Source organism: Rhinatrema bivittatum, chromosome 5 (genome assembly GCF_901001135.1).
Source record: "Rhinatrema bivittatum chromosome 5, aRhiBiv1.1, whole genome shotgun sequence".
In the NCBI taxonomy this organism is placed as follows: Eukaryota; Metazoa; Chordata; class Amphibia; order Gymnophiona; family Rhinatrematidae; genus Rhinatrema; species Rhinatrema bivittatum.
The window spans coordinates 51,598,837-51,626,485 of NC_042619.1; the positions used below are offsets into that span (position 1 = coordinate 51,598,837).

The 27,649-nt window shown below is 44.3% G+C and overlaps 1 protein-coding gene across 2 annotated transcripts in view; it reads left to right on the plus strand.

The window, feature by feature from the left end:
* The window catches only part of MED17 (mediator complex subunit 17), a 95,626-nt gene extending 70,513 nt beyond the window's left edge, over positions 1-25,113 (plus strand). The window contains exons 11-12 of one of the 2 annotated variants that reach the window (XM_029602331.1): positions 13,739-13,898; positions 14,189-14,310. In XM_029602331.1, coding sequence (XP_029458191.1) covers positions 13,739-13,898; positions 14,189-14,295 — 267 coding nt within the window. In that variant the 3' untranslated portion in view covers positions 14,296-14,310. Of the gene's footprint in view, positions 1-13,738; positions 13,899-14,188; positions 14,311-24,730 lie in introns of those variants that run through there. The other variant, XM_029602330.1, reaches the window with a different exon arrangement.
* Positions 25,114-27,649: the final 2,536 nt, after the last annotated feature.

Here is a 27,649-nt window from a genome sequence, read left to right on the forward strand (position 1 = left end):
GAACGAAAATTATCAGGTAAGAAACTAATTTTCCTTTCCCTGTACGTACCAGGATCAGTCCAGGACACCTGGGATGTACCAGAGCAAACTTACCAAGGGTGGGAAGCAGAGAGTCCCGCTCGGAGTACCCTCTCTCCAGAACCTCCGGAGTCGTCAGACCGGACATCCAACCGGTACTGCCTGATAAAGGTATGCAACGACTTCCAGGTAGCCGCCCTGCAAAACTCTTGAGGGGACACCTGGGAAACTTCCGCCCAAGATGCAGCTTGAGATCGAGTCGAACGAGCCCGAAGACCCACGGGAAGTGGTTCGCCCCGCACCAAGTAAGCCGAACCAATGGCTTCCTTAAGCCAACGGGCGATCTACGCCGAACCAATGGCCTCCTTGAACCAACGGGCAATCTGCGCGCGGGATGCTGCAGCTCCTTTCCTGGGACCAGAGAACAAAAAACAAACAGATGATCTGTGACCCGAAATGGATTAATGACCTCCAGATAGCGAAGGAGGGAGCCCCGTACGTCAAGCTGCCGTAATTCCCTCGCATCTGGATCAGAGGTCTCCGTGACCGCGAAAGCGGGCAGCGCAACCGATAGAGGTACATGGAAGGCTGACACCACTTTCGGCAGGAAGGAAGGAACCGTCCGCAAAGAAAACTCCGAAATCGGAACTACGCAAGAAGGGGTCCCTACAGGACAAGGCCTGTAACTCCGAAACACGCCGTGCCGAAGCAATCGCCACCAAGAACACCGTATTCAACGTGAGATCCTTAATAGGTACGCGTTACAAGGTTTCAACACGGCGCCGCGCATAACGCGGAGAGAACCCAATCAAGGTTCCAAGCCGGACAGTGGAGACTCAATAGAGGACGAAGGTGCTTAGCTCCCCGAAGGAAACGGGATATATCCGGGTGAAGAGCCAGGGACATACCACGGACCCTATCTCGCAAACAAGTGCCGCCACTTGGACCCGTAGAGAACTGCAAGCCAGACCCTTGGCTAGACCCGCCTGGAGGAACGCCAGAATGATGGAGATAGAGACGAAGTGGGGTCCACCCCACGCTGCACGCACCATTCCTCAAAAAACCCCCCAGACACGGACATAAGCCAGGGACGGCGACTGATACCTGGAACGTAGCAACGTGGCTACCACCGCATCCGAGTAACCTTTTCTCTTCAGCCGATTCCTCGCAAAAGCCATGCCACGAGACCGAAGTGATCCGCATCCACCAAACCGACGGGGCCCTGACGTAGAAGACCCGCCCTTCCCTGGAGCTGAAGGGGTACCGCTACTGCGAGCTGGACGAGGTCTGCGAACCACGGCTGGCGCGGCCACTCCGGTGCCACCAGGACCACGTTGGCTGGGTGCAACTCTATGCGCCGCAGAATCGTGCCGAACATCGACCACGGGGGAAACATGTACAGCAGAACATTCGTCGGCCAGAAAGCACCAACACATCGACGCCTTCTGCCCCCCGTTCTCGACGTCGACTGAAGAATCGCGGCGCCTTCGCGTTGTGCCACGTGGCCATCAGATCCATGTGGGGCACTCCCCACGTTCGCAAATGAGAAGAAATGCTTCGTCCGCCAGCTCCCCCTCTCCGGGGTCCAGGCGACGCCGGCTGAGAAACTCCCCCTGAGCGTTGTCGACTCCTGCAATGTGAGAGGCTGCTATGTTGCTGAAATGTAGCCCTGACCAGACCATGAAGCGCTGAGCCTCCTTCGGCACCGGTGGGCTCCTTGTCCCGCCTCGGCGATTGATGTAGGCCACGGTGGCCACGTTGTCCGATATCCCTCTGCTTATCTTACTCTTTTCCCGCACTACCGGTAGGAAGGCTTGCAGAGCCAGACGGACCGCTCCGGTCTCTAGTCTGTTGATAGACCACTGGGCTGGCGACACTGACCATAGGCCTTGGACCGAGCTCCCTAGGCAGACCGCTCCACAACCGGAGAGGCTGGCATCCGTGGTCTCCACCGTTCAATTGGGCCCCCGAAGAGACACTCCAGAGGACAGATGACTGGAATCCAGCCCCCAGAGTAGGCTGGGCTCGCGTGTCCCCCTAGTAGAAACGGTAAGTGGAACTCGTCAGAAACCGGCTTCCTGCGGGATAGTAAGGACGACTGAAATGGTCGCAGATAAACGAACGCCCAGGGAACCAGCGCCAGCGTTGAAGCCATGGAACCTAGGACCGTAAGGTAATCGCAGACCCGCGGTCGGCGGAGAGACAATAAGCACCGTACTGGAGCTCGCAGGTTGCATATCCGCTCGTGCGACAGGAACACCGTGCCCTGCTGCGTGTCGAAAACGACTCCCAGATAATCCAAGGTCCGCGTGGGTGTCAGAAGACACTTGTTGTAGTTGACCACCCATTCAGGGGACTGCAACAGTTGTAGGACCCTGACCACTGGCACCCGACAGTGATCCTCGGATTTCGCCCGAATTAACCTATCGTCCAGGTAAGGAAGGACCAGGAGACCTTCCCGGCGCCGCCGCGCCGCCACACGACCATCACCTTCGTGAATGTCCGGGGAGGCCGGCGCGAGACCAACCGGGAGCGCTCGAAACCGATATTGCCGTCCTAGAACGCAGACCTGAGGAAGCGCTGGAACGATGGCTGAATGCCTACGTGAAGATACGCCTCCATGGGAGCTAGGGGGGCCAAAAAGTCGCCTGGCCGTACCACGGCAATCACCGACCGAACCGTCTCCATGTTGAAGGGAGGAACGCGAAAGCATCGGTTTATACTCTTGAGATCCAGCATTGGACTGGACGTGCCGCCTTCCTTGGGGACGATGAAGTGAATGGATTAACGGTTCCCCCGCCGCGAGGGAGACCGGGACGGAAGAGGTAATCGCGTCTGTTCACATGGAGGACCCACTGGACTGACGTTACGCCGGCCCATCGCTCGAAAAACTGATACCAACCGCGCCCCGACGTTGGGAACGGCGTGCCGGGGCTGCGGTGAGAGAGAGAGAGAGAGACCGACCACCCTTCATGGCGAAGCTTCGGACTCTGCGCCTGCCGGGGCTCCCCCGCTGCCCCCGAAAGGACTGCTGTCGCTAAAGCGGGGTTCGGGAGGAGGAAGACTAAACGACTGACCGGACTACCCTTGAGGACGCGACGTCCTGGGACCACAAAAGCGGGACCTGGCCGAAAAACGAAGACCGCGTTCTGGATCTGTCCTCGGGCCGCTTGAAAAACCCGGTTTACCCCTAGGGAAACCCGTCGTCCTCCGGCAAGTGAGAGAGCGTACCCATAGCTTTCGCGACCTCCAGGTGCAAAACCGGAGCATCCCCCTCTCGATAGAGCAGAGCTGACACAGAGAGGTGAAAAGGAATGGAGCCCAGCCGAGACCGCTCAGGCGGCGTGGCGATTCCCAACTCCTCCAGGGTGGCGGGAAACATGGGTCAGCCCCTTCCTTATGAAGAGGCGAATCAATCCCGAGCCATCCCCTTCCGAAGCCTGTTTCTGCCTCGCCGCCCCCTGCGGTGGCGCGCCATCTCCCTCAGTTCCCCTCGGAGGAGGGAAAGGCACCTTGAAAATTTCCGGATCCGATGACTCCGAGGTAGGGTCCGTGCCCCTTCTAGGCGGTATGGTCCGTACCGGGTGCGTGGCTATGAATCGCCCCGCCGTGTTCCGTGGCCGGGGGCGTGTCTGGGCCGTGAGTGGCCTCGCAGGCCCCCCCCCTCCGCCTGGCCATCAGGTCGCTTGTGGGCTTTACGGGCCTTAAAAAAACCTATGCCTGGCCAAAATAAATCAGGGGCAAAGAGTCCTGCAGAGTTCGCCATGGCTCCCCCAGCCCTCCCCCCCACCGCCTCCGATGGCGAACAGACCGTGGAGCCGGCCGTTAGGGGGGGGGGGGGGAAGGAGAATCCTCGGGGCCTGCCGCGCTTGGAGTCGCGCTTGAAGCCGGCACAAAGATGGCCGATTTTCCCGCGCATTTCGCTCGAGAGGTCGACTTATTTATTTATTTTTTTTTATTTATGTATTTATTTATTTTTTAATCTGTTCCCGCGGCAGACGGCAACAGCTTGGGGAAAGCCGCCGGACGGACCCCGACCGCAAAAACGAGAGGCTGCCGCCAAACAAACACCCCCCCGAAGCGAGGCCGACGACCCTGTGCCCCCCGTGCCGCAGCCTGAAGACAGCTGAGCCCGAGAGAGGCGTGCGGCGCTGGAGCCGCAAGTCGAGCAGGCCGACCTAAGCGGCCTGCTCGGCAGTGTGACAGAAAAACAAAAATTAAGCGGGAGAAAGGGAGAGGGAGGAAACGAAACGCCGACCCGACCGGTATAGAGGTAAACCCCTGCGCTCGCGCTGAAACGAGAAACCGCTCCGGTTTTCAATTTTTTTTTTTTTTTTTTTTAATTACCTGCAGCTGTCCCTCGCCACGGTCCAGCGGTCTGGCCGGGGTGAGGGAGCCGGGCTCTTCGGCAACACCCCGGCTGGGCTGTAAAGTACCACAGGATCCTCGACCCCTAGCCCAGTCGGTGCTCTACCAGGGGAAAATGGTCCCCTCAGGACCTGGTAAGCCCCCCGGGAGTAAACGACCGAGCCGCAGGCCCAACAGAACGAGCCAGGAGGCATGCTGACGCAAAACGCGGCGAAAACGGAAAGCAACGCGAGTAACCAAAATAAACTTAAGCGAAACGAACTCCCCCCTGCCAGCGGCGCCCCCCCCGGAGCCAACACGGAGCGGCGACGCGAAGGAAGAGAGAGCCGGAAACAAAAGCCAACGCAAAACTTTTTTTTTTTTTTACAAAAACACCGCTCACTGTCCACGGTCCTGGAGCCCTAATCCAGCAGGGGTGAGTGAACCGGGCTCCCCGGTGTCACCCCTGACGCTGCTACTGGTAAAGCCGGGTCCTCGACCCTAGCAGCGGCCTCAACCGGGGGGGGTAGTCCCCTCAGGACCTCACAACCCCCCTGGGAGGCAGGGCGGACGGAACGACAGTGACAATTTAAAATTCAAAAAGTTAAAACTGCAGAAAAAACCAAACTAACTATAGCCTAAACTGGCCTAAAACCAAGAAACAAAGAACCAACCCTGACCAGAACCAGGGCAGGCAGGAGCTGTGACCGCACCTGCACCATCTACTGGAGACAGAGTAAGACTGAGGGGCTGTGACTGGCGCAGGGGCTTATATATGGCTCCGCCCACAAGTTTTAGTCTGTCTCCATCTACTGGTGCGGAGTCACAACCCAGGTGTCCTGGACTGATCCTGGTACGTACAGGGAATGGCTCTTGCTTCAGTTTAGCATGCAGATGTTTTGCGTGCTTGGTGACTTTGAAACTGATTTGCTGTTATTTACCTAACCAGGTGAATTCCTATTCAAGTTAGTCCATTGCTAGGTTGGCCTGGCTACCATGCAAACTCAAGTTCCACTTCAGCAAGCTTACTGTTGGCTCCTGGACAGCTGCAGTGTTTAGCAGTGTTGGATTTTTTGTGAATAAATACTTGTGCTGCTAAAGACTAATTTTTACGTAGTAGTTTTGTCTTTTCCCTGCAGTCTGCTACATCTGGGACACTTTTGTAACCACGTGGCTAGGACAGGAAACTGCATCTGTGCATACATTTAGACAGCTTGGGGTACTTTCTTCATGGAATTGTCTGCCCTTTTCCTCTCATTGGTATATCTATACCTTTTGCGAAATTAGGTTTAAAACTAATGTTAAAACTGTATATGTAATCCACCTCCTAAGACCTCACTGTAAAGGGGAGCTGCAGGGGTAGATCCATTCCCAAGCCGGAGAAGAGAAAGATTACTTTCTAAGCCCTTGGAGCAGACAGAACAATCTCCATGCACTGGATGGTATTTCAGTGGTAAACTTTACTGGGAAAAAAAGCTGCTTCAGTTGTGACAATCTGGCAAACAGAACATTTACATGGAGATGAATCTTTCTTCCATTTGCACATTCAAAAACCAAACAGGATCCCCTTTCTGTTCTAATGCGGGATTTCTAATGGGCTGGCTCTGAGGATTTGTATACTAGCTAGGGCACCCCTTGGTACTGAAATCCGATGGATGCTCTGCAGGAAAGTCTCTTCTTCTCAGTGATGTTCCACCTTTTTTGGAGGATCACACTGACCTGGAAGAGTCAGAATGAAAACCCCTCTCTTGAAGAGAACCGCAGCATTGAGCTGTGTGGTTTCCAGACCTTTCTGCAAACTCAAAATAGAACTCACTTGAGCTTGGAGGTAGAACACTCTCTTCTTCCCTCAGAAAAATCCTATAAGTGAGAGTGGTCAGCCACTCCTGGGGTAATGTTCACTCCTCCTCAGTCCACAGCCTTAGGACTTTAAAGAGCTAAAATAGGAATGGAAAGCTTCAGACTTGCTTTCCCCTCAACTATTCCAAAGTAGAGACAATGTCTATAGAACGCTACACCACAGCAACTACTCCCCTGCACACAACAGCGTGTGCTCCTCATGTAGTTTACTCTTTCTTGACTACTGTGAGATAGAACTGTCCAGAAAACATTTATACTGCTTAATGAAAAACCATTCTGGCAATCTTTCAATGCAGCGCTCTTACAAATGGACAATACCAACTACTTCTTACCAAAATGTGTCCTGTTAAAAAGGGAGCATGTTATCTAGTGAGGAATATATAACGGGTACTTACATCTTTATTTCTGAATCTGTTCAATATGATGGCAACTCTTAAACAGGCGCGCGGGTGCACATGTACGTGCGTTCGGCCTGCACCTAGAGACACATCCATTTTATAATTACTCATCGCATGTTATAAAATAGCCTGGATGTGCGTACATCTGCACTCAGATTTAAATGGACGCGTGCATATAATGTAAAATATTCTTGTTATATTTATTACCATGTTATAATGTAAAATATTCTTATATCTATTTAATACCATGTTATAATGTAAAATAGGGCTGTTATCACCCTATTCCTTTAGTTATCTGGAAACCGATGTGATATCTCGATCGAATGTCGGTATACAAAAGAAATAAATAATAAATATGCGTGCGAATCATGTATCTACCGCATAAATGGGGAAACATTTTACAAGGGACGCGCCAACGCCATTCACAGTTTTCCCAGTTCGTCCAGTTGAGAGAGGAATTCCAAACCCCTCAATTTTAATAGCCTCTCCCCCCCCCCCCCCCCCCGTTCACCCCGATCCTTAAAACCCCACTGACTTCCTAAATTGTTTTTAGTTTTAACACTTGCACATCATCCATATCGGATGTAAAGTTATATGGCAGGGGCCCCCTGCGTGCACCAGTGCGCATAAGTACGCACTCATCTCTTGGCTAGGCCCTAACATGCCCATGCCTTGCCTTGTTCCTTTTTGTCAACTTATTTTTATTTGTCTGAGTAGTGGGAGATCCATGCGTACACTGGCGGCTGATAAAATCTGCTTGGCGCACGCTGGCCCAACATGTGTGCGTATCTGCTGGTTTTGGCGCACACCGAGCTTTTAAAATTCACCTATATGTGTGCATCTAGGTGCTTTCTGATTCTCCTAATTGCTCTTTACTACAAGTGCTATTCATATTTATAATAAACATGCACAGGGTTTAAAAAGCCACTCATAGGCGTGTGGATTTCTTAAACAGAGGAGGCAGCAGAATCTTCATTCCCAATCCAGGATCCTTGCCTTTGGCTCCCTCTCGGGCCCAGGAAGGAGGAGGAATCCACGTCTTTGGCCCCAGTCCAGCCTGGGAAAACTCAGTAGGCAACAGAATTGGGGGGAGTAGAATGGTGGGGGAGAGAAGAGGAGAGAGGCATGCCCCTAGGTGAAATGAGTAGAGAGAGGGGAGGGCTGCATGGGGGGGTGGGGTGTACATTCAGAAGGGAAGAAATGCACTCATACTTTATCTGTTTCCCCCACACACAGCCCACAGAAAAAGAGCAAATGAATTATTCGTATCCATGCAAGATTACAGGAATATAACCAGTGGTTATATTCTCCTGCTGGCAAATGGAGACGGAAGGAAAGAACTCAAAGCTGACTTCACTTCCCCTGCCTTCAACTTTTCCATACCTCTCTGTCGCCAGCAGATACTGCAGACAAACAGACCGGAGCTACAATGAAGATTATGCCACTCCCAGGAAGGCTATCGGATCAGGTTCCTGTTGGCGCATAGGCAGTCTTGGGTGTGCTCTGGACTGATTCTCCTTGGGAATACAGTCTGAGTTACTGTGCTGATGGTTCAAATTCTGGATGACTCCTGGTGACTTTGTCCCTTTGGGGAGGTGGGGAAGCTTCTGACAGCACCTCTCCCTCTATTCTTGGAGAGCAACAGGGAGGCAGTCAAGTTTTGTTTATATTAAAAAAAACACAAAAAAACTTGCAGCTCAGCCTTTTTCCTGAACTGCCTTCCAGTTTCCTCTTGTGTTGTCGCATTTGGATTTGGTTGGGGCTCTGAAGTGATCACTCTCCCCCCTCCTCTTACTTGTGGTATGGCCATAAAAAGAGGAAGTGGAAGCACCAGAGGTAAGTTACAGCGGCTCAGCATGTCAGCCGGTACATTCTGCCTGCCTTGTGAGTAGGCACGTGCCAGGTGGGCGGCTACAATCTGTGGAGAGTTGACAGCCTGCCAAAAGGCAAAACTGGATGGTCCTGGTCCCTAATTTAAGAACATAAAAAATTGCCATACTGGATCAGAACAAGGGTCCATCAAGCCCAGCATCCTGTTTCCAACAGTGGCCAATCCAGGTTGCAAGTTTCCAAACACTAAGAAGATCCTATGCTACTGATGCCTAATAGTAGCGGCTATTCCCTAAATCGACTTGATTAATAGCAGTTAATGGACTTCTCCAAGAACTTATCCAAACCATTTTTAAATACAGCTACACTAACTGCACTAACCACATCCTCTGGCAACAAATTCCAGAGCTTAATTGTGTGTTGTGTGAAAGAATTTTCTCTGATTAGTCTTAAATGTGCTACTTGCTAACTTCATGGAGTGCCCCCTAGTCCTTCTATTATCCGAAAGAGTAAATAACCGATTCACATTTACCCGTTCTAAACCTCATGATTTTAAAGACCTCTGTCATATCCCCCCTCAGCCGTCTCTTCTCCAAGCTAAACAGCCCTAACCTCTTCAGCCTTTCCTCATAGGGGAGCTGTTCCATCCCCTTTATCATTTTGGTCGCCCTTCCCTGCACTTTCTCCAGTGCAACTATATCTTTTTTGAGATGCAGTGACCAGAATTGTACACAGTATTCAAGGTGCAGTCTCACCATGGAGCGATATAGAGGCATTATGACATTTTCCATTTTATTCACCATTCCCTTTCTAATAATTCCTAACATTCTGTTTGCTTTTTTGACTGCCGCAGTACACTGGGCCGACAGTTTCAATGTGTTATCCACTATGATGCCTACATCTTTTTCCTGGGTGGTAACTCCTAAAAATAGAACCTAACATTGTGTAACTACAGCTTGGGTTATTTTTCCTTATATGCATCACCTTGCATTTGTCTCTCTTACATTCTTGGCTTTTGAGAGGACCAGGCTACGTAGGGAGGATACTTACGAGGGGGATTTTGAAAGGCTGGTGCACACAAATCCCAGAACAGCCCAGCCATACACGTATTTCCGGGTACACGCAGAAGTGCCCAGCCTTTAAAAAGGGGTGAGGCGGGGGCCGGCCAGGACAGCGCCATTTTGTGCTGTCCCGGTGAAGTGCGTGCTGGCGGCCGGCCGGTGCGCAGAACTTACTCCTGCTCCATGGAGCGGGTAAGTTCCAAAAACAAAACAAATTAGGTTAGGGTGGGTTTAGTGGTAGGGGAAGAGAGGGGAAAAGGGAGGAAAGATAGGTAGGGGGATAGGGAACTGGGAGTGGCCTGATTTGAGTCATTGCATGGTTTTTATAAAATACACCCTCCCCCCCCCCCCCCCCTTGGGCACACAGGTCGGATTTTATAACATGTGCCAGCCTTTAAAAATGTACCCCTTAGTATTGGAGGTTATGGCTTTTGATGGTGCAAAAGAGTACCACATAGCAGATCTGACGTAGAGCTTGTGAGGTCAGTTTACAGAGGAGATGGCAAATATTTTCCTTTGAGGAAGTCCATTCTTTCAGTCTCGTCTTTCTGCCAGAGGAGATTGGATGTATTTATTTGCTTTATATTCTGCTTTTCAGGCACTTGAAAGCTGAAGATATAACCCACAAATCTTGCAGAGGGCAGAGACAGGCTCTGGCTTGCTGCAAGGTACAGTTATGGAAGCTCTCTTGCTACTCGTATGGAATACTTTCTTCTGGGGAGTCAAAAATCTTAAGTTGTCTGCTGTGGGAAGTCTTTTTAACTTTAGTTTTGCAGGGATCCAGCCCCCTCCTCCCTCTCAGGCATCACAGGATAATATGTTGCAGCTGTTCTCCTTGGTGGCTTTTGGTAATTTTAAAGGAAAGGGTATATCTGCGTACAGTGCTTCTTTGAAGAGTACTGTTTCACTTGTGTCTAAATCGGGGTTGTGTCACTTATGATGGTGACAAAGTTGGGCAATGTAGGCCAGGACAGGGATGGCCATTCTCATCTGATGGTCACCTTTGAGATGTTTGTAGGTGGCCAGTTTCTTCTTGGGATAGGTCTTTGGTCTATTGATGTGTCTTGTTAAAGTGCAGTGGTTTTTAAGGCATTGATTTCAGGAGAAATCACTGAGATGAGCAGTTCGGCTCACTCCAGCAAGAATTTGCAGATCCCAAAGGACAGGTGAGCCCATTTGACAAGAGCACAGGATTCATTGGAGGCAGAGTCAGAATCTGTCTTTCTAGAGGATAATGGCAGAGCAGTGCTATTGTCTCCATTGCATCCCTGCTCTATGCGCACCTCAGAGTGGGTGTTCAGGCCAGAAGAGCCTATGCTTTGGCTGTAGGAGAGCTAATGTGGCTTCCTCCTGCCTGGCTGGGTATGTCCTACTTGTCTGGATTGATCTGACATGGATGATAAGGAAGGTGATGTTTAAAGGAAATGAACAGGTAAGTTTAGTCTGCCAGACCAATCCAGAACCTATCCAATGATCAAGGGCTCTCAAGATAATTGGTCTATTGTGACATCTGTGTAGGGATTTATCTTATTCCTGGGTTCATGATCATGGAATGAAATTTTTTGGCTGCATCTGATTTTAGTTGTGATAATTTGGAAAAGAAAATGTCTTAGTTCTGACATAGGATGCTGAAGACCGCACTAGATCCCTATAGGAGTGGTCAGCTTTGAGGTTGTGGTTTTTTTTTTTTTTGCTTTCTCCATTTGCTGGCAGGGGACATAATCCACTTGTCTGGACTGGTCTGGCAGGACTAATGGAAAGGAAATTAAAACAGGTAAGTTTAAATTTCACTTTGTGGGATAGTCATACATGGATAGTGCATTTCATCCTTAGTGGACTTTTTCAAACCCTGAACATGCACTTTGCCTGTTTGCAGAATCTGATGTGGAACTTAGTGTGATAGCACAAATCTTTGCAAGTTGTGTAGAGGATATATTATATTTTAATCTTTTTCTTTATAAATGGGGACAGTAGATTGCCAGTTATTTATTTCCAGTATTTATAGGCTGCCAAAACACAGCTCTAGCCAGCTTACAAAATGAACATACATTAGACTTTCTGATAGATCTACAAATCAGTGTGTTTTTAGCAAAGAGGAAGGAGTATAGGTGATGTTTAATGTGACTAATGGAAGTATAGCGTATAAACTGTTTTAAGACTTTGTTTAATCTCTTTTTAGCATGCTTGATCATATTGATCTCTTATAAATGCATGATGAATCAACCCTGTTGCTTTTAGTGTATTGTTTTGCTGTTAAAAATCTATCCTTCAGACATCGTCGATGGGTTTGCAGTTCTTGATCCAAGGACTGTTTATGTTGAGGACACTGGCAGGAAATGCTGATTACCTGATACTTATTTAAACATTGAATATGATGCCACATAAGGGGACTGTAAGGCGGATCTAGTCTGCCCAATTTATTTATGCCCTTTGGTGATTTGTCTCTCTATAACTTCAGCACTTCAGTGAAGCCTGTCTGTAATGCAGGATGTCAATAATAAGCATTCCTCTGTTAAAGTGGCCTGTTGGATATTCGGAGTATTTGCTAAAACACATACTCTGTGAATCCTATGGCAGTCTTAATGGGTAGGTGTTGCTTATTGAAAAATAATTTAGTTGCAGGAATTTTTTATTCTGACACGGGTAAGCCACTTAGAATGCAAGAGCTGAATTCGTGTTGCTTAATTTAAGAACCTTTGCTTGCTCAGACGTTGATTCCATGGGCCGATCAGCCAGTCATGATCTTGGAATGCGATAGCTGCTCACACATTCAGCTGTATTTCATCTGGTGGGCAGTAGATGAGTGATAACAGCTGCTTGATAAGGTTTTAAATATTTGTGCTCATAAACTGCTGTGGCTGCTATTTATTTGTGCTCCCAGTCTGCCCATTTGTCTGATATCCAAGGCATCTTGAAACCCCTGTGACACTAGCAGCAAACGCATAAAGTTAAAACTGTCACGGAAATGTGTGTGTTAAAATTGAACAGATGTCTTATATAATTTTATTTACATCACCTCTCTCTCTCTCTCTCTCTTCCTGTCTATGTAGCAATTAAATTAACACAGTAAACCTCTTACAATGTTATAGGCACTCAAAATAAATCATGCAGGCCTTTCTACTTGTAAGTTAATAATAATGTGATTTAATTTCTGTGTACTTTTAGTAAATTGTCAAGTGACAGTACTACTACTATTTAACATTTCTATAACGCTACTTGACATATGCAGCACTGAATGTTTGAGGCCTTCTCTGAAGGTAGGACGTACCCATGGAAAGCAGATTGAACCCACATACTGGAATTCATCCAGCAGGGACTAGTCGTTTAGCTCACTAAGGGTGCGGGTTGTGGCCATCTCAGCCTTTAGGGGCCTAGTTAAAGACATCTGCATAGCAACAGACCCAGATGTGGTCTATTTTCTTAAGGGGGTTAAAATGCCTTAGACCACCAATCTGGCCCCTGGACTTTCTGTGATACCTTAACCTGGTTCTCAGGGCTTTGAACGGCCCCCCCCTTTTGAGCCATTGAAACAAGAATCACTTAAAGATCTCTCTCTGAAGGCGGTTTTCTTGGTGACCATCAGCTCAGCAAGAGGAGTCTCAGAGATGCCAGCCCTCTCCTGTAGGGATCTGTACTTAATCTTCTCTGAGAATACGGTTACCTTCCACCCGGTCCCCTCCTTTATAAAGTTCTATCACCATTTCACCTCCGATGGTCACCCTGCCAGCCTTCAAGAAGGACAAATCAACTAAGGGGGGATGCAGACCCACACCGCCTGGACATGAGGCAAATGTTACTAAGGTTTCTCAGTTACAAACCCTTTCAGGAAATCCGACAGACTGTACTGTACAACAGCCCACATAGAGGGGGAAGCAGCCTCTAAATCGACCCTAGCCAGGTGGATCAAGGAGATGATAGAGGCAGTTTAAACCTTGAAAGAGAAGAGAGTTCCACCAAGCCTTCAGGCACACTTCACTAGAGCCCAAGCAACATCATGGTAAAAAGTGTCGAGGGTGTTCCCCACCGAAGAAACTTTGCTGCTCCAGTTGCTGTTTCTCCTAGGAGTAGACAGAACGTTTCCTGTTCATTCTTTTGTGGGAAATCTTTACATTTATCTCTTTGCTGTTTTGCCTGGTCAGGTCCAGTATGGCCCTTCACCAGTTATAATAGGATTTTACTGTTAATACTGATCTTTTTTTTTGTTTGTTTTGTCCTCCTTTTCAGATGTCGCAGCACCAAGTGCACGCAGTCCAGCAGCTGGCTAAAGTTATGGGGTGGCATGTATTAAGTTTCAGTAACCACGTGGGTCTTGGACCAGTTGAGAGCATCGGCAATGCATCTGCAATCACTGTGGCATCGCCAAGTGGAGATTATGCGATTTCAGGTGACGACAGTAGTACCTGGCGTGTAGGCCCCGAGATTGTGCATAGGAGAGAGTTGATGCGATCCTCTTCATATCCTACCACAGAGCACATGCCACAACAGGCTCCATCTTTATTAAAACAACTGTATTGGATAGATTTTTTTTTTAAATCTCCTTTTATATATTTGTCATGTTCCTGTGAGAACTTGTGTTTTTAATGTATTTTGTTACTTTTTGACACTTTAATAGTCACTCCATGTCAAAACAAAACACCTCCTCTGATAGCTTTATTCATGCTTTACCTTTATCAGTGTGGTGGCTGTGTGGCATTTGGAAAAGGATCGGCATTAGCAACACCCAGATTTACTTAGATTTGACCTGCGGGGAGTGGCTAGGTAAATACCACTGTTTCTGCTGACATGAAACTTAAAAAAACCGAATGAACAAACAGGGCAAGTAATAATGTTTTGAAATGCTAGCAGAATTTTGTCAAATGATTTCCATCTAGGTTTACCATTTTTAAAATGTTGCTTGTTTAAAAAAAAAAAAAAAAAAGTCTAACGCTTTTGTCGTCTTGCTTTCAGTACATTATTTAGTGTCTGTTGCCAACAGTCTGCCTCGGTGCTGCCTAGAATGCCCTCTCCTCTCTCTTTCTGTTCACCCTCATTTCTCATTTCATTTCATCAGTGTTCTTCTCCTCTCCCATTCTCCCTTCACATCTGAGTCTCAAAAGAAGTCTAGCAACAGATTCAGTTAACACTAAACATTTCTGGTCCTATTTTCAAAATTATTTCTTCAGTTCTGTATCTTGTGTGGAAAAATGTTTAAAATAGGGCAGCTCTTCTTTTATCAGTGTCTGTCCGTTTCTTTCCCAAATCCCATCTCTCCTGTGGTTTTCAGCTCCCTGCCCCATCTCACTATCATCCTTCCTTCGCGTCTCTGCTGATATGGCATCTGTAGGTCGGCAGTGTAGGTCCCCAGTGAGAGCATATGCTCTGTCCTGGCAGCTCCTCCATGTTCCTTGTGCCTTTTCTGATTCAAAAGGAAAAGCACTGGTGAGAAGGAATGGCAGCCACAGGGATTCACGGAATGTTCACTTACTATGGTCCCTTATCTGTCAATGGTACTATTTGTACCTTGATTTAAAAAGAGGGGAAGAGCAGATCCAGTGTCAGCTGTCGGACTTAACTTGGCTGATCAGTGAGAAGGACTGCATGGATTGCATACACTACTATTTCTCACCTGAGTAGTGTGATGGACAAGTGCTGGTGCTGAATACTGGACCATCTCACTTCAAGCTCTATTCTTCATGTTTCTGGACTTCTGTATGATCAGTTCTGCTCATAAAGTCTACATCTGTCTAGTAAGGAAAGTTACATTATTAGGGGAAAATGAGACCATTAATTGATTCATTGACTCACTAAAATCCGTGTTAGCTATAGAAAGTGTGGTGTAGAGTAAGTTGACACCTTGTGTCAACTGGTGCTAACTTAGCAGATAGCTTCAGTGATAAATAATGGAGTAGAGGAATAGTCTAGTAGTTAGAGCAGCAGGCTATGAACCAGGGAAGCCAGGGTTCAAATCCTGACATGCCTTGGGCAAGTCACTTCATTTAGGACCTGATTCACTAAGGGCTTTTCCCATAGGCACAAAATGGGAGAAAAGCCTTAATGAATCTGGCCCTTAGATTGTTAGAGACAGGAAACTATCTACTGTACTTGAATGTGAACTGCTTTGAAGTGGCTGACCATTCACAAAAGGCAGAATATTAAAAAATAAATAAATATTGGTCGTTCTACGGCACTGATGCTTCTTACTTGACCCCCAGATTACAAAATCACAGTGGAACTTGGGCTTGCACATTACTTTTATTCTCATTTTTAGTCTTCACAGAAGTCCATCTTCAGACCCCTCTCCCTCTCCACTTACTACCCCATAGACATTGCACATTTTTGGGAACATAGCTCTTAATGTGTCTTGTCTTCATATTTTTTTAAAATTGTTTATTTTAAGGTTATAACAGATATGAACAATTACAGGTATTATCTACACAATCCCAATCCTTCAAGAGTAAGCATCACATCCTATATCCACATCAAGTACACAGAGTATGCCCATACAACCAAGAGATGCCTATAAAAACCATTAATGTCCATACAATGTGAGTTTCTTCCATGAGTTAAATTACAAGAGGTACAGCAGTCCCCTGTCCCGTCCCCCACCCCACACACCTATCCAGTTATTAGTGTCTTTCCTGATAACCCACACATAGCAGAGCAAATTGTTCAGTGATTGGCTAAGCAATTGATTCTGCACCTTCCGATGCATCCATTAGAGCGCCCAAACCTTGTCATAGATTTTCATTTGCCTGCACCTAAGATATGTTAGTTTTTCAGCCAGGGCAATTTTGTGCACCTGCCCATGCCAACAGGCAGTCATAGGCGCCGACTTCCATAGTGTTGCTATTGTGAACCTGCTAACATTGATCAGATGACTTGATAGGATCTGTTTAGCTGTGCTCAGGGTCTGATAACCCCACCAGCCCAAAAGAGAGTGGTGAAATCAAGTTTACATCTACACTAAGTTCAGAACTCATCTTGGCACTGATCGGATTCCAAAATATGTCCATGAAAGGACAATCCCACTACTCATATAGATATGTACCAGTTTGCCCACATCTTCTCCAACATAGGTCGAAGGCCCTGGCTGAGAATTTAGTGTAATAGACAGAGTACCTTTAGGTCCTATGAAGGAGTTTAACCATTATTTCATCACACCGGTTACAGATAGAAGACCGTTCATAAAATTTTCTATCTAGCCTTCCAGGCTTTCTGCATTTAGGTTTAGGTGTACATCCCTTTTCCACTGCACAATTATCTTTAGAGGAGGTTTTGCACCATCTGGCTCTCTAGTACTGCCCTATAGAACTTAGAGATTTCTTGTCTAGGAATATCTTCCTTAATGATTAATCTCTCTGCTGGGTTTAGGGCACCCTGTTTCCATCCCCTTCATCTGAAACCCTCTAGCTTAGTTACCAGCCTGCAGTAAAAAGGTTCCGACTCCCTGGATATCTCAAATTTGTCTCTAAGGTCCTGGAACGATTTCATTTGAACGTTATCCTCCTCCCATAATTGACCCAAAAATATTAAGCCTAACTTCCGTCCCTTTGTTGCCTCCTTGTGCATCATGGAGGCTATCAGTCACAAGTTATGCCATATAGGCATATACCCAGTCAGTATTTGTGAAGAAAAACCTAGACCCTTGCACATGGCTTTCCAGATTTCTACCATATGTGAGATATGGGGGCTTGCGCACACAGCCTTTGCACCCCATGGAGCAATTCGGGCTGTAATAACAGCATTGGCAAATCATGTCCCCCCAGCAGTACCAGAGTGTCGCAAGTTCCTTGTGTAACAGGACAGAACTGCGAGACCCACTGCCCAGAAATAGCCTTGCAAGATTGGCAGACCATTCCGCCTGCCTCCTTTGGCCTCCAGAATGTCCTCAGTTTTACTTTAGCTGGCTTATTATGTTCTATGTAAACCGACATGATACGACCAATCGTGAATGCCGGTATAGAAAAAAAACACAAATAAATAAATAAATATAAATTTTTAGTGATCCCTGTAGGGTGAGAAATAAATCATCAGAGAGGTAAAACAGGTCATGCTGAAATAGATATATTAATCACAGGAGGATATTAATCTATCTTTTTATTATTATTCTTTATGAGATTTTTACAAACATAACATTAATTTGTATGGAAATTCGTGGAGAATTACAAATATGTAAGTTAAATTCAAATACTATGGCAATAAACACTTCCACACAGAATACTCTGCATTAGGGGGGAGAAAGGAAATTACAGGGAGATATACAAATGGAAATATGACTAAGGCTTAATGACTTAACATAGGCTTCCAGCATTACTAATTTTAATTATGAAGGCGACGGGGACGAAGTGAGAAGTTTTCGGGATTCTACAAACATTTTTAACTGTTCAGGTGTAAAAAAAAATAAAACACTCTTCTCCTTTTTTTTTATGATACATTTGCATGGAAAACGCAACATAAAGGAAAATCCTAGAGCAACAACCTCTTGACGAATAGCTATAAATCCTTTATGCCTAATTTGAGTTGTCAAACCTAAATCAGGGAATATTTTTACAGATGAAGCATAGAAAGTAATTGGATATTTCCTAAAGTATTTTTTCATTACAGCATTTACATCCAGAGAAGAAATAAAGGAAACTAGCAATGTTCCTCTATCAATAACCTCAATAGAAGAGTTTTCAAGAAAATTGGTTAAATCATTTTGAAATGGCATATCTGCTGGTATATTTGGCGTTTTAGACTTAGGTAAAAAGAAGCAAGTGTTTATTGATATAAAGTGTCCATAGGAAAATCCAAGACCTCTTGAAAAAATTTTTTCAGAGTAGTGAACGGGATCTCTCCAGCTACCCTTGGAAAGTTAATCCTCAGGTTAAGGTGTCTGATGTTATTCTCCAGATATTCTGTCCATCTGGCCAAAGCCTCTCGGTCTTTCAATGTTGCTGTGTTAAAGTCTTGTACTTGCTTAATATTTCCTTCAGATTTAGAAATTATGGAAGACATCAAATGAACCTGATTTTCTATATCTTGCAAGTTTTTCTGAAATTTGGTAGTGTAATGATCCGTTTTAATATTCAAAGTGTTAAGGTTAGTCCCAAAACCAACCACAAGGTCCCACAGGGCCTCCAGTGTTACAACTGCGGGCCGAGAAGGGATTTTAAATAACTCACCGCTGCCGCCAACACCCTTATTAACTTGGGTAAAAATACCCTCTGCTGCACTGTCCAGACCAACCTCCCCGACATCCAGGGGCTGGCCATTAAGGCATGCCCCACTTTCACCCATTCGGGAAAATGCCGACAAAGTGCCCGGTTCCAGTGGCGCGGGTCAGAGAGCCGCTCCCTCTGCTTCAGTCCCGGAAGTGACATCATCCCCTGGAGCCCAGAGGGGTTCTCAACGACTATTCTCTGCGCCAGCGGTTGTCTGAGGTCCAGACTCAGGGATGCCTCCTCTGCCGGCAAGGCCAACGCTCCCACGCCACTCCACACATCAGGCTCCTCAGCCCCTGGAGAAAATGCTGGTGAGGACATAAAGCGGGTGATCTCCAGTTGTTGAATAGGAGAGGGGAGAGCTACCGAGGAATAAACCCGGATCTTCCCCTTTCGTTTTGGAGGCATATTTTAGTAAAATATATATTTCAGTCAAGAAAATCAGACAGTTCCACCGCTCAACCTCGCTATGCCGCCATCTTGACTCCTCCCGAGGATATTCATCTTTAATACATTTATTCTATCAGCCCATGAGAGAAGTCGATAGCAGATCTTTCTGTATCTGATCTACTACTGGAGCATAATTGCATTTATACAAATCTGCCAGGTTCTTGGGTGCCCAGATGCCCAGATATTTAATACCATCTCTTGCTTTCATAAAATGAGAAAAGCATGGGGGGATAGCATCAAGGAACCTATGGTGAGAACTTCAGATTTAGAAAAATTAATCTTATAGCCAGAGACCCTATCATAAGCTGATAAATATGCAAGCAAGCTTGGCCCAGTGCACCTCTGACTTGTTAGGAAAAGGAGATCATCATCCATAGTTATTTTCATTATTTAACATTCATATTGACTATGTCCTTCTTTTCTTATTGCTATTCACAACAGAGTTTCAATTTCTTTTTCTCTTTTTTAAATATTATCGTCAAGTGAGTCTCTATACAAATTAACTGCAGCAGATTGTTTAATGGGGCTCATAACAATTACAATGGGGCAGATGGCACCTGACATGATGTTCTGACATCTAGCCTGCTTTGTGGATGATAGAGCAGATTTTTGTTGTTGTGGGAGGGAACAGGGAGGGGATTTGGGAAAGGGAGGAATATGGATGATATTTTAATGATACAACTTGATATGTGGCTTTGGTGGAAGATTAATCGAGCATTCCTCCTATTTGACACAGAAAGGGGAAGCTGGGATATTAGTGTCATCCCTCTTAACAGCTGCCAATGAGTTTGGGGTTTTTTACATTTTTTTTTTATTAAAGATTATGGGAAGCATGACTAATTTTTTCACATTTAATGTAGTGGGGTTGGGCACTCCTATCAAAAGAGAAGGTACTTTCTTATTTGAACACGTTGAAATGTCAAATAGCTTTTCTTCAAGAAACACATATGTGATCTCGAACATGCTAAACTAAAAAGGAGATGGGTTTTGAAAGTGTTTGCGGCACAAGGGACATCTAAAAAAAAATGTGGAGTGGCTATTTTACTTCATAGAAACATAACATATCATATCAACTATCACAGATGCGCTCTGATCCTCAGGGAGGTATATTGCTGTCACTGATCTGCTTTTTGGAAAACCTGTTCGCTTGGTCTCCATTTTATGCCCCAACAGGTATGACCATGCCTTTTTCACAAAAGTGGTTACTGAATTGGAATCTTTGGCCAATTTCCCTTTGATTATGGGTGGTGGTTTTAATTGCGTGGTTGATGTATATTGGGATAGGCAATCAAACTCGCCTCAGTCACCTTTGAGTAGTAATAAAGATATCCCCTTTCTGTGTGAACATCTCCAGCTTTTAGATTCCTGGAGAATATTGCATCCGGGGAAAGTGGGATTTAAGCATATTGCTAGGGTGCATGACACCAAGTCTAAGATTGATTTTCTTTTAATCTCCTCCAGTTACTTTTCCAATTTGAAGTTCTCTGAGATTGGAACCATGCTGATATCCTGTTTTGGAACAACTCCCTACTTTTTCCAGTACATCAAAGTGGAGGATGCCGAGATGGCTGGTTACAGAGACCGAATTTAAAACTTTCCTTAAGAAGTGGGAGGATATAATAGGCAACATCTAGAGACCCCGATTCTTTATTGGAAAAACTGCTAAGGTGGCCCTAAGAGGGGAAATTATAAGTTATACCATTAGGAGGAAGATGGAATTGGATAGAGATATTGTCTCTTACTAAATTGACTCATTTGCTGTAGCAACAACTAACAAAACCAAATCTCAGCAGGTTAGACGAGAATACTGGTCAGCCCCTAAAAAACTTAAATTATATCAGAGAGCACTTTTATCCATTTCTAGCCTAAAACATACATTTTTCCTTTATGGAAATAAACCTGGCAAGATTATGGCTAATCTGGTGAAAGCCAAATTTACATATTTTATCACAAAAGTTCACAGACTGGGGGGGAACTGTGTACATCTCTGCAGGATATCAGTAAAGCTTTTCGAAAATATTACCAGACTCTATACTCTGCTGAGGAGAGTAATGTGGATAATTTGAGGAGTGTTATGTAATGTTGTTTTACCCAAACTTTCCCCCTCACAGTTAGACTCCTTGAGCAAATCATTTCATGTACCAGAAATACAACAGGCAATTAAGGAACTATTGCTTTTAAAATCACTGGGTCCAGATGGCCTGATGGCTCAATTTTTCAAAGCCCTTAGTGGGAACGTGGAGCCATGTCTTAAAGCCCTGTTTGATGCCATGGTTCAAGAAGGTCCGATGCCTACCTCATTAAAGAGTGCTACTGTTATTGTATTACCTAAACCTGGCAAGGATCCTACCCTGGTTACTTCATACTGTCCCATTTCTTTACTGAACCTAGACATCAAGCTCTATGCTAAGGTTCTTGCTAATTGTTTAAAATTGATCTTACTTAATCTTATCTCATGAGGTCAAGTGGAGGTTGTACATGGGAGAAGGACAGTATTAAATGTACGAAGAGTCCTTGCATGCTTGGAAAATTGGCAAATTCTGGGAATTAAAGATCTGGTCTTAATTGGATTTCACAAAATAAAAGCATTCGATTGGATATCTTGGTACTATCTACAACAACGTTTACCTTGTTATGGGTTTCAAGTCCTTTAACCTGGAAGCTCATTTGTGGGCCAGTTCTTTTTCATCTCCCTTCACATTACAGAGGGGCACTAGGCAGGGATGCCCTCTGTCTCCGCTCTTTATCTTGACATTCGAGCCCTTGGTCCAATGTTGCTGTGGCAGAGAATGTCCCTGAATCCCCTTTTTGTAAGGTACTTTTGTTTGCAGATGACATTTTATTTTTGCCTAAAGCATGGGAGTATATATCCATGGTATTGGATACCTTCTACACTTTTGGTAGTTTTTTGGGCCTAAAACTGAATCTGGATAAGTCAGAGGCTCTTGACTTTACTGGAAATTTAGAGGGCTTTTGGCCAAGCTTTCCCTTAAAATGAGCGACAGAAAAATTTAAATATTTGGGCTTGAATATTCACAAGGACCCAAAATTGCAGTACTCTTTGAATATTAATCCGCTTTTAACAGAAGTTTGGAGAAACTGTGAGATATGGATGTATTTTTCCCTGTCTTTTATGGGTCTGATAGCACTTACAAAGATGATGATACCAAAACTTCTTTATGTATTACAAATGATTCTACTCCTTTTAACTCAAAGATATTTTGGCATTTTGAAGAACATGGTCACGGTTCATTTGGAAAGCTAAAAGGACCAGGATGTCGAAAACTTTGATGGTTCCCAGGGAAGATGGGTTCCCAAATCTTCGGTACTACAACACTGCATGTAATCTTAGGCATATGAGTGACTGGATAGGGAGAGTCAGCAATTACTTTGATTTTGTGATGCAATCCGCATTAGTTGCTCCATACTCACTTCTATATGTTCGTCATGCCCCCAAGCAATAAGTTACCAGTACACTAATCTAACGTGGTGCGTGGAAAGTATTAAGATCTGAGTTAAATCTCCCATAGGAAAGATCATACTTACTACTCCTACGAGATAACCCTAACTACAAGCCTGGTGATACTTTGCAGGTTTATAGGGAGCTTGACCACCAACAGAAATCTATAGTATTACCATTCATTGACCTGCTCACAAAACAAATACAATCTTTTGACTATCATGTTAATCATCAGAAGCAAGATTTTTTTTAATATACTTAAAAATTAACAGCTTTATTACCTCTTCATTTTGCTTAAAAGGAGAGCAAGATTCCTCTGGGGCCTTCCAATGCTTTTATTTTCTATATAAACAGAAGAAGCATACCTTATCCGGTTTATATAAATTCTTACATTTCATTTCTATATATGGGATATTACAATCCTTGGCAAATGCTTGGAGTAAGGACCTTAGAGGAGAGGTTCTAGATGTCGATATCTTTGTTTGCTCTTATGTTATATATAAAAGATTGGACTTTGTAGGTCTTAGGGAATTACAATTTAGAGTAATACACAGAACGATCTTTTCTCCATATAGATAGAGCATTTAATACTGGGATTGTCTAAAATGTGGTCAGCGGAATGCTACATTGAGCCATAGCTTATGGGAATGTACCCATATAGGGAAATTTTGGGACACAGTCTTTCAAGCTATAAGTAAATGGTGGAAGGTTACATTAGTAGGCAACACTCAAATGTATATACTGCGCATGGACTCTGATAATCCATATGATATCAGAATCGCATGGACTCTGATAATCCATCCATGAGATCGGGGGGGACTCCACCCCCCCCCCCCCCCCCATCTCAGACAGGAGCCCTGCCTCCCAACCTTCAGGAAGAGACTTAAGACTTGGCTGTTTAAACAAGCATTCCCGGACTCCAACTAATGTCTCACAACATCAACATTTATAACACAGCCAGCTCAATTTCAGCTCTTTGTAAATATTTTTAGCTGTTGTTAACCTTTTCTTTTATTTCCCTTCTCTCCTAGTTTAATCATCCTTGTTATTTGTAACTGCTTTCTTCCGCACTATAGTTCTTGTCTGAAGTTTATTATGCACCCCTGTTTAACTGTAAACCAGCATGATGTGATTATATCATGAATGCCGGTATATAAAAACCTTAAATAAATAAATAAAATAAAAAAATAATATGGAAATTGGGAAAGAAGGGAAGGTGTTTATTTATAAATGTTGCTTAGTGGGGAAACAATGTCTTTTTTATTAAAATAGTTGGAAGTGGACTCTCCCAAAGAGAGTATGTGGCACAGAAAATTGGTGGAGTTACTATGATTGGAGTTGCAATCCATTAAATTGAAACCTCCATCCTGTCCACAGAATTTTCTTAAGAATTGGCAATCCTTCTTGAAATCATTATTAGAGATTCTTGTCATCATTGAAAGACTGTGCTCTTAACTTGTTCTCTGTTTCTCTTAATAGTCACCTGTTTTTCACTCATTTTTCCATTGGGTGAAGTGGCACTTTTTACCTCCTATCATGCCTATGGCTATGATAAGACTCTAGGATACTTAAGCATTGTCTAGTGATGGTCATTTTGGAGTTGTTGTATCTCGTTTAATTTTTTCCTTTCATCTGTGGGTTGGAGGGATATACTGGGGAAGAAATGGGGCAATTGATAATGCTGTGCTTTTGTTTTCCTTTACTTTGAGTACTGTGAAGGGTCATCATGTATCTTAGGTACCATTCTTTTGTTAAATTGAATAGTTTATGCAAAACAAAAAAAAATGAAGTCTAAAAAGATAAAAGAAGAAAATTGATCTCTTCCTTAGGGAAAAAGGTAAAAGGCATGTTTTCCCAGGGATGTCGTTTAGCATCTTCCCTGTTAACTTACATGATTGAAAAATGAAATATTTCATCTTGGGGAACTGCTTATGGAATAAGAAAACAGATTTTGTTGAAATAAGCAATAAGTTAGTGCGGTTAGTACAAACAGCAGTGTGTGTGTCCATTTGTATGAGGACGTCATTGGCATTAGAGTAAATTACATTTCTATTGTCAGTGACATATGTGCCTAATGTAATATCCAGCTTATTTGAACTATTTTGTATTTTCTTATGTCTGCAGTGCGGAATGGTCCTGAAAGTGGCAGCAAGGTTATGGTTCAATTTCCAAGGTGTCAATGTAAAGATCTTTCCAAAAGTGATGTTTTACAAGATGGTAAATGGAATCACCTACGTGGGCCATTCAAGGAAGTTCAGTGGAACAAAATGGAAGGACGTAATTTTGTATATAAAATGGAGCTGCTCATGGCTGCTCTTACCCCTTGCTCATAATCTAAAGTATTCCCCAAAGTGGACATTGTTACATTTTGGAAGAGTTACCCAGAAATAATAAGCTGCGTACTGTAAGTGATCGATGAATTGAGCTAAGATAGAAAAGAAATAATGTAATATTGTACAGGAATAAAGGAATATGCTTTGATAATAAACCTTTTCGTATACCTATGACTGAATGAATTTTTTTTATCCAACTTATAGTTGAAAAACCATGTTCTTGTTTGGTTTTTTCCTTGATTTGACATTGCTCACTTTGGTAAATGCTTCTTATTTGTTAGCCTCCTAAAACACTTGAAACTTTCTTTGTTAGGTGGCAACCAGAAATCACTTAAAGAAGTAGAAAAATGAATAATTTATTTGGAAGTTAAAGCAATAGCATTCCTTTTTATGCTTGTGTTTTTTTGTTTTTTTTATTGACAGTTTTTATTTATATAACAGTGTCAGCTTCAGAGCAACAGGCAATGAAAACCATAATAACAGCAAATTCCGGATAACATCCTTAACATTCTGTACTAAAAATTAGACAGTAGGTACAGCATGATCCGAAACAACCTCCCATAACCCTGTCCAGCCCTGGTATGTAGTCCACCCCCCCACCCCTCCACCCCTCACTTCTTTATTATAAAATTTTGGTATAGATTCCCTTTGTATAGCCATCAGTTTTTCCATCAGATACATATATATTGTAACTTGGTAAGCAATTGGTTGCGGGTTGGTATGTCCCGAGACTTCCACCGGGCAGCCACCAGCAGACTGGCCGCTGTCACCACATATGTGAACAATGCCTGGTGGTCATCTGAGAGCATCACACATGGGAATCCCAGGAGCCAAACCTCTGCCCTCAGCGGAACCTTAACACCCAGGACATTGTCCATACACCTTTGGCAATCCTGCCAAAATACTTGTATACGCGGGCAATGCCACCACATGTGAATATAGGAACCTTCTTGAGAGCATTGTCGCCAACACAAAGCTGAGCTCCCCATGAACCACTGCTAATCGGGCAGGGGAGTAGTGCCAGCAATACAAGAGTTTGTACCTATTTTCCAACATAGCCGCTGTTGAGGTCTGTCCTAAATAGCGAATACAGTCTTCCCATTTGCCCCTGTCCCAGGTGACTCCCAGAGCTGACTCCCAAATAGCCAAGTGGGTGGCAGTATGGAAGTCCCCTCCCACCAATAACTGGTAAACCTTGGAAATGATCTTCTTCAATTTACCCGCCAGTATACAATAGCCTTCAAAGATAGAGCATCTCTGTTGGAGGTCGGGAGCAGTCCCACTCGTGGAAACAAAATGTCTCAGCTGGGCGTATGCTAGGAAGTCGGTACTGGGTAGGTCATACATATCTTGCAACTGTGCAAATGGCATCAGCCCTGTAAACCACACCAGTCCTAATCATGTGAGATCGCACTGTTCCCAACTTCAAAAGACTGGATTGGTCCTCCCGGTAGAAAACGCCCGCACATACCGTATGGTGAGAGGGCGGAGTAGGTCCTACCACCCACCAGTGCATGCCTCCAGCATTTCCAAATAGTATAGGTACTTTGAAGTGCTGGTGGGAGGTCCCTTACCCCTGGGGGGGGGGGGGTACCGCACCAGACCAAAACAGTGTTAAAGTGGGGGGCCACCCACTAAGGCTTGCTCTATCTCCACCCACTGCTTGGTGGAGCCTAGGTCACGGCAGTCTATCACATATTTAAGTTGGGACGCAACATAGTAATGTAAAAGGGAAGATAGTCCCACCCTGCTCTCCCGCCGGGTCCTACAGAGCACTGCCTGGGCAACACTAGGTGGTCGCCTACACCAAATAAAGAAAAACAGTTTCCTCTGTAGTGGTTTCAACTCATGGGTTGGAAGTAAGCACGATATTGCCTGAAAATAATACCCCAATCTGGGCAAGATATTCTTTTTTTTTTTTTTTTTTTTAATTTATTTATTTATTTTTATAATTATATATTTATTGATTTTTCATATTTAGACATGTAATAACATAATTATTCAACTATAACATAAAAACATCTCATCTCAGAACACAAATACAATCAATATTTATAGTCTAATTATGATATAATCAAACAGTAACATTTCAATCATTATCTGTAACCAGAGGCATAATGGAAATATAGGGAGATATAAAGAAACAATAACCAGTAATTAACATGGTATTCCTGCATACATTTAAACTATATCACTGGGTTGCGAGGGATTTACTTCTAATCTCTTTTGTTCAACAAACATTTTTAAGTGATTGGGGTCAAAAAAGATGTATACATCTAATAATTTCTTAATCACACATTTGCAGGGGTATCGCAGGGTAAATGTGTATCCCATTGTAATCAATTCTTGTCTAAATAGCAAAAATTCTCTCCTCCTTGCTTGTGTTGTGATAGACAAATCTGGAAAGATTTTAACCAAACTTTCGTAAAACGTGATGGGGTACTTAGCAAAATATTGTTTCATAACATTATTAAGATCAGTTAAATTAAGAAAAGATACTACTAAGGTTCCCCTATCTATTATTAAGTTATTTGTACTTTCAAGGAAATTAGTGAGGTTGCCTTGAAAAGGCATTTCCTCTGTTACTAAGTTTGGGTCTTTCTTAGGAAGAAAATAGCAATGACTAACGACAGGGATTTCATTTTCTAGAAAGTTCACTGCTTCTATCCAAAATTTCTTCAACGTTTCCATCATTGTCTGCCCAACCACC